At 32.2% G+C, this 6,587-nt stretch overlaps 1 protein-coding gene across 1 annotated transcript; it reads left to right on the top strand.

The window, feature by feature from the left end:
- The first annotated feature begins 1,423 nt into the window (after window positions 1-1,423).
- Window positions 1,424-6,307, top strand: LOC131637660 (4-hydroxy-3-methylbut-2-en-1-yl diphosphate synthase (ferredoxin), chloroplastic-like). Its single transcript, XM_058908266.1, has 12 exons — window positions 1,424-1,993; window positions 2,507-2,754; window positions 2,846-3,289; window positions 3,410-3,710; window positions 3,813-3,919; window positions 3,997-4,097; window positions 4,226-4,302; window positions 4,423-4,542; window positions 4,639-4,869; window positions 5,107-5,181; window positions 5,313-5,390; window positions 6,067-6,307. Exons 4-12 carry the CDS (start codon window positions 3,429-3,431, stop codon window positions 6,151-6,153), a joined length of 1,158 nt encoding a protein of 385 aa, XP_058764249.1. The 5' UTR covers window positions 1,424-1,993; window positions 2,507-2,754; window positions 2,846-3,289; window positions 3,410-3,428; the 3' UTR covers window positions 6,154-6,307.
- Window positions 6,308-6,587: the final 280 nt, after the last annotated feature.

The raw sequence follows: 6,587 nt of genomic DNA on the forward strand, positions 1-6,587 counted from the left end.
AAAATCTCAATGTAAAGGTACTAAAGCAGACCACCATATTAGTTTTTTTTCTGCATTTTCTTTATTGTTTTTTCTGAGCTTTTGCGGACGCGTATGTTAACAATAATATTTGCACCTTTTAATTTTTAGAAGTGCAAGATTCACATCCTCTCTACCTCACTCTCATTTTTAGGACAAATGAAAGTTTTAGGTTTACATCCTCAATTATATTTATTTGGTCTCATTTTTATTTTGTTGATTTTTGCTGAATAGATTTAAACGCAGTCTTCATATGTGTTTGTCATCATATCTCAATTGAATCAAACCAAACCAATCATTTTCATTGATTTGGTTCTAAACAGATTTAAACGCAGTAACCATGTGTGTTTGTCATCCTATCTCAATTTAGTCAAACCAAATCAATTCATTTTCATTGATTTGGTTTTATATTTCATATAAAATTACAAAAATCATATCAATCCACTATTTTTTATTACTTCAAGTTTGATATACTCGGTTATCTTAGCTCTCTATTTTCAGCTGCAGGACCGCTCAAATGGCCCCTGTTAGATTTGTGAATGGCTTAACTTTATGACATTTTCTAGAGATGTTGGTTGGCACGTGATTATAAATTTTATTAATATCCAAACGATAAAACGGAGTGAGATGGTAATCATTCCTAGTTGCACTCTACCAAACCTCTGTTTGGTGTTCTCATTACTTTGTCCTATAATTATTAATGACTTAATTAGAATTACTATTTTCAGGGGGACATATAAAATAAATATCATCATATAGGCACAAAGTCATAGTTTGTGTTGTTGCATAAATTAGATTATTTTGCACACATTTCAAAATGAAAAAATACTAGTAATTTTACTAAATTATTGCTATCAATTTTATTAATATATTTTCATTCTTATAAATACAGAGAAAAATAACAACTTGAGAGGGATATACATTTATTAGTTAAATAATTAATAATATGTAAATAGAAAATTAACTAATTAAAATTATACGAACACTAGTACAAAAAGATTAATATAATTTTAAAATTTACACCCAATATATAAAAAACGGGTGTAAATAAAATACATGGTGGCAATTTTGTAAATAAAGTGTTATTTTAAGCATTATCAAGTGACAATATACACCCTATTTTCTAAAAACGGGTTTAAATTAAAAATATTACTATAATCAAATCTCAATTACTCCTTTTAAACTAAAAAACGGGTGTAAATTTATATAAATTAAAAAAAATTATTTAATTTTATAACTCAAATGACATATAAAAAATAATTTAAATATTATTTACAAATTAATAAGTCTAAAACTCTTAAGTGAATAAAATAATTTAAACATTATTAACAAATTAATAAGTAAATATTAATTTATTAGACTGAATAGAGTAATCTAATTTTATAGGAATGAACAAAACTCTTGTGGAATTGTGAAAGTTGAACGTTTAATCTAATTTCATAGGAGTGAAATGCAATAAACTTTTCTAAACCCAATTTTCAACAATTTTCACCGATGAAAGCATAAATTTTATATTACATTCGAGTTTATTCTTCTCAAATCTTCCATTCTCCTTCTCAAACACTGAAACCCTAACCTTCTCTGAAATGAGGTCTTCCCAAATATTCCCTTAATCGAAATCCCAAATCTTCCCTTGATTCTCAACGGCAATGCAACAGGGTACGAACAAGTCAACGAAACAAGCGAAAATCTCGAGGGTGCTTCCCCGCCATCACTCATGTTCAGCAGCGATGATGACGATGAAGAAGCCAATCAAGATTTGAATCTCAAAATCGTGGAAAAGGCCCTACGAAACTGAGAGGCAAAGCTTGCACTAAACGACGTAGTTTTGAACGGTATCGATTCTTCTCTGGTTTCACCGTCGCACCAATCTGAATTCAAGGTGATGCAACGCGACGTTTTGGATATAGCTGTTTGGGAAGTGATGGAAGAGAAGAAAACGACGAAGTTGATGATGGACTCTGGGGATTCAAGTGTATGTCTTATTCCGTGTTTGGCTTCTTCTAATTTTAAAAAAAAATGTTTTTTCTTATGTTTATATTGATTTTATATCGAATTGAATTTTCTTAGTGATTTAGGTGAGACACTTTGGATTTTTTTATGCTTTTATTTTTGAGTAGGTTAATATAGTTGCAGATCAAGAGGTGGAAGAGATAATTAAAACTTCAAGTCCGTGGAATTGGAAGCAAGTCCAGTTCAGATAATGAATCTAATGAATTTTTCAGATGATGATTCAATGTTAGATTTGAATTTGTATTATTGCAAATTAAGCTTTTAATCACCTCTTCAATTTTATGTTTGAACTTTGAACTATCTATTTTAACATTTCAGAGCAAATTGTACTAAGGTTGTATTGTATAAGTATCTTTCATTATTGATAACATAAAAATGTGCTATCAGGTAAAGCTGGTGGGTTGGCTTACATAGATAATATTGTGCTTGCTGTATTTGTGTTGGTTTGTTTATATATATGATTTAAATGTTCCAGGTAATTATTAGAAGATATTCTAATTAAGAAAGGTGCAAACTACGTTGATGATCGAATTGTTAAAGCGCTTATTGCCCGTGATACAGGAAATATCCGCATCAAAGATAGAAAAGGTCAAACTGCACTGCATATGGATGTCAAAGGACCGAGTACATCAATGGTGGAAAAGATATTACAAGCTGATCCAACTATATTGAATAACTGCAATAAGAAGGGTAATACAACTCTTCACATGGCTACGAGGAAAGGTCGGTCACAGGATAAACTCAATCACTTGAACGATATTCTCTCTATTTGTATTTTTGCTGCCTTTTACTGGAAAATTGGTTCTTTTGACAGATAGTGAGCCTTTTGTTAAGCTATTCATCTGTGGATTTTAATGCTATCAATAAGCAAATAAGAAACAGCAACCGAGGTTGTACAAGACGAGTAAACCGATATGCAAAAGTTATGATTTCAGCGAGTAAAAGACAGAGATGGTGACTCACTCTCGCATATAATCAATCATGGGAAACGATTATTCTGAAATTGACGAGTGGAACCAGAAGAAGATACACCAGAATAATGTGAATCATATAGAAGTAAAAGATAAGTCAAACAATCTCTTTTTAAATCCATGTGATTCATGTGTGCATATATTTTGAATTGATGTGTATCTATTTATTAACTCATGTATTGTATGGCTCTATTTTTCCTTCGTTTTCAATTTCTACTACAAAACTATAATCAGATAGAGTTTCAAACAAGCCTTTGAATCTCTTCCCTCTCTCTCATCTCCACCAGGTAAACAACATCAAACCCATTTCAGTTTTACTCAGTAATTGTTTTGTTTTTAGCTAAATTTTGAAACTTTGTGATTGCATGTGATGTGGTGTTACAAATTCTCAAATCTGTGTGTTGTAGGTGTGATTGTGCTTGGAAAATGGCTTCTGGAACTGTGCCTGCTTCGTTTTCTAGCTTCAGGATGTCTGAATCCGGTTTGGGGTTTGTGAAAAGTATTGATTTTGTGAGAGTTTCTGATTTTGTTGATGATATTTTGAATGTAGTTCCTAGGCAAAAGTACTATGAATCGTTGCACAAAACTGTGAGGAGGAAAACAAGGACAGTGACGGTTGGTGACGTGACGATTGGTAGTGAGCATCCGATAAGAGTTCAGACCATGACTACGACTGATACTAAGGATGTTGCTGGAACTGTTGAACAGGTTAGAGGAGTTTTCTTTTACTTTATGCCGATATAAAAAGATACAATTGATTGGTTTATTAAGATGTTAATGGTTGGTTCTTTTTGTTCTGTCTATTGGCAGGTGATGAGAATAGCTGATAAAGGAGCTGATATCGTTCGGATAACAGTTCAAGGGAGAAAAGAAGCCGATGCATGTTTTGAGATTAAAAACTCGCTCGTGCAGAAAAAGTAAGCATAAGTTATATTATGCCTTACATTCGTATTATTTATGTATTCATCTGCATCCTTTTTGTTCCTACGTCCAGCTACAACATACAGTTGGTGGCTGATATTCATTTTGCTCCTACTATTGCTTTGCGAGTAGCTGAATGCTTTGATAAGATTCGTGTCAACCCTGGAAATTTCGGTATTTATTTCTTCGCCAATTCAATAGTTTTTTTAAATTCTCTTTTCTCTATTTCGTTTATTTATTTTTTCTATATATATTTAAAAATATTGTCGTGCATACTGAATCAAAAATGTTGTCTTTCATAGCCGACAGGCGAGCTCAGTTTGAAATATTGGAGTACTCAGAAGACGACTATCAGAAAGAACTTGAGCATATCGAACAGGTCGAACCACCTGTCTCATTTATGTTTTCTTGTGATGGTTCGGAAATTTTATTTTCTTATATCCAATGTCTGTTAGAATTGTTAACACCACGACTGTAATGTGAACTTTTTGACCTATAGGTTTTCACGCCATTAGTTGAAAAATGTAAGAAATATGGGAGAGCGATGCGCATTGGAACAAACCATGGCAGTCTTTCTGATCGTATAATGAGCTACTATGGAGATTCTCCTAGGGGAATGGTAAGTCATTTCCCTTATTATTCTGCAATGCACCGTTTGTGTATTAAAGGTGTATGCGCTAGAATTTGTCCGTCTTACTAAGCAATGATTGGACAGGTGGAATCTGCTTTTGAATTTGCAAGGATATGCCGAAAGCTGGACTATCACAATTTTGTGTTTTCTATGAAAGCAAGCAACCCAGTTATCATGGTTCAGGCGTATCGGTTACTTGTAGCTGAAATGTATGTCCAAGGCTGGGATTATCCATTACACTTGGGAGTTACAGAAGCTGGAGAAGGTGAGGATGGTAGGATGAAATCTGCAATTGGCATCGGAACTCTACTACAGGTATGCATGTGAATCGATATTGACATGTTTGGATATTATCGAGTATAATTGATTTTTCCTCTAAAATTGGTTCTAACTTGAAGCTATAGTTTGTAGCTTTGAATTATTGTTCAATCCACTTTTGCATTAATGTATATCCTAGGATAAATCACTTTACATTCTACTCTTTTTTATCCAGAATCAGTTTTACTAAATCTATTTGTATGAACTTACTTTCGTTGACACTGCTTTCCTCAGGCACCTTTTGAAGAAAAACATAGACATTATTTTGACTTCCAGCGCCGTACTGGTCAATTGCCAGTGCAAAAAGAGGTAAATATTAAATGTTTTGTAGACAACTTAACCCGATTTACACGTTACACACAGACTGAACTTTCTTCCGCGTCATCCTTCCTATGACACTGCATCACGCATTAATTACATAACTTTCCATCTTAATACAGGGTGAGGAAGTGGATTATAGAGGTACGCTCCACCGGGACGGATCTGTTCTCATGTCAGTCTCCTTGGATCAGTTAAAGGTAACATTTGAGCAGCACCTTTATTCTCTCTTCTTTTTGGTTGACAAAATGTCCCTTTCAACGTATCGCATTAATTTTATGCTCTATTTATTAACTCATCATAGTTTCCTTTAAAAATATGATTGATTCTTTCATTATACAAGCTATAGTGCTAATGTGATAGAGCTATTTTATCTTGGAGAAACTATTAATATTTTAATTATGAAAGTGTGGAACATGAACTTTCTAATATATCTTTTATTAGAAGATCATATAAATGATATGTTAAAGGTGTACTTAACATCATTTCATATCTAGATCTTTTCCTTTTTTTCACTAATAAGTATCGGGACATTTATAAAACATCAAATATCTAACTCTTGTGTTTCTCATTCATGATTTGGAAGTATAAATAAGGGAAGAAAATTGTACAATAGTTTTGTATCATTAGGACCTCCTTTTTACTATTCACTCCAACAAACTATCATGGAATGTCTATAAAAGGATATTAGAAAACAAAAATTATCATTTATGACCTCTAAAATAGATCTCATCTATAGAATGCTGACAAGGGCTTAGAAAGTTGTATTTGTTATGTTTTCCAAATCTGTGTTTTTCTAATTTTACGTGTTAAGGTTGATATTTCAATTGGAAAGCCCTGTGTAATTATTTTTTGATTTCCTTGTAATTATTGCAGGGTAAAGGTGGTGAGTTCACCAGTGGCTTGTCAAATGAAGGGTTTGAAAGTTCTTTTCTATTAGATTTCTACATGTCTGTTATCTGAAGTGATGCTTGTATAATTTGATTAAATTAAACTAGTCTGGTAGTTTTTCATGTGTCATGTAACTTTTGTTGTCAAATGACACAATTTGAGATGCTGTATTTTCATGTTTGATTTTAAGTATGATTACGATATATTATTTCTAGTGTATTAAGAATATGGATACTTCTTCATGTTTGCTTCTGAGTTGTTACTTCTTAGGCCTTGTAATTTATATTAGTCATCTCAAAGAAACAAATCATAAATCTTTTGAAGAAACTGTATTAATTTTTCAGTATCTTGTGGTACTGCATTAGATTATAAAAATCCATGTATATCTTGAAGTATGTGTCTTATTTAAATAATTTAAACTGAGACATTCTTTGATGTTCAAAATATTTTGTGTGTTAGAAAACATCTTCTCTTGGGGTTATTTAAGCTTAATTTTCTTATTGTTT

This window comes from Vicia villosa, linkage group LG1 (assembly GCF_029867415.1).
Source record: "Vicia villosa cultivar HV-30 ecotype Madison, WI linkage group LG1, Vvil1.0, whole genome shotgun sequence".
Taxonomy (NCBI): Eukaryota; Viridiplantae; Streptophyta; class Magnoliopsida; order Fabales; family Fabaceae; genus Vicia; species Vicia villosa.

Excerpts from the sequence above, each read along its gene's own strand:
- LOC131637660 (XM_058908266.1), top strand. The coding sequence starts at position 3,429 with ATGGCTTCTGGAACTGTGCCTGCTTCGTTTTCTAGCTTCAGGATGTCT. Across the intron at positions 3,920-3,996 it reads AACTCGCTCGTGCAGAAAAA|CTACAACATACAGTTGGTGG; the intron begins GTAAGCATAAGT and ends TCCTACGTCCAG. Across the intron at positions 4,098-4,225 it reads TGTCAACCCTGGAAATTTCG|CCGACAGGCGAGCTCAGTTT; the intron begins GTATTTATTTCT and ends TGTCTTTCATAG.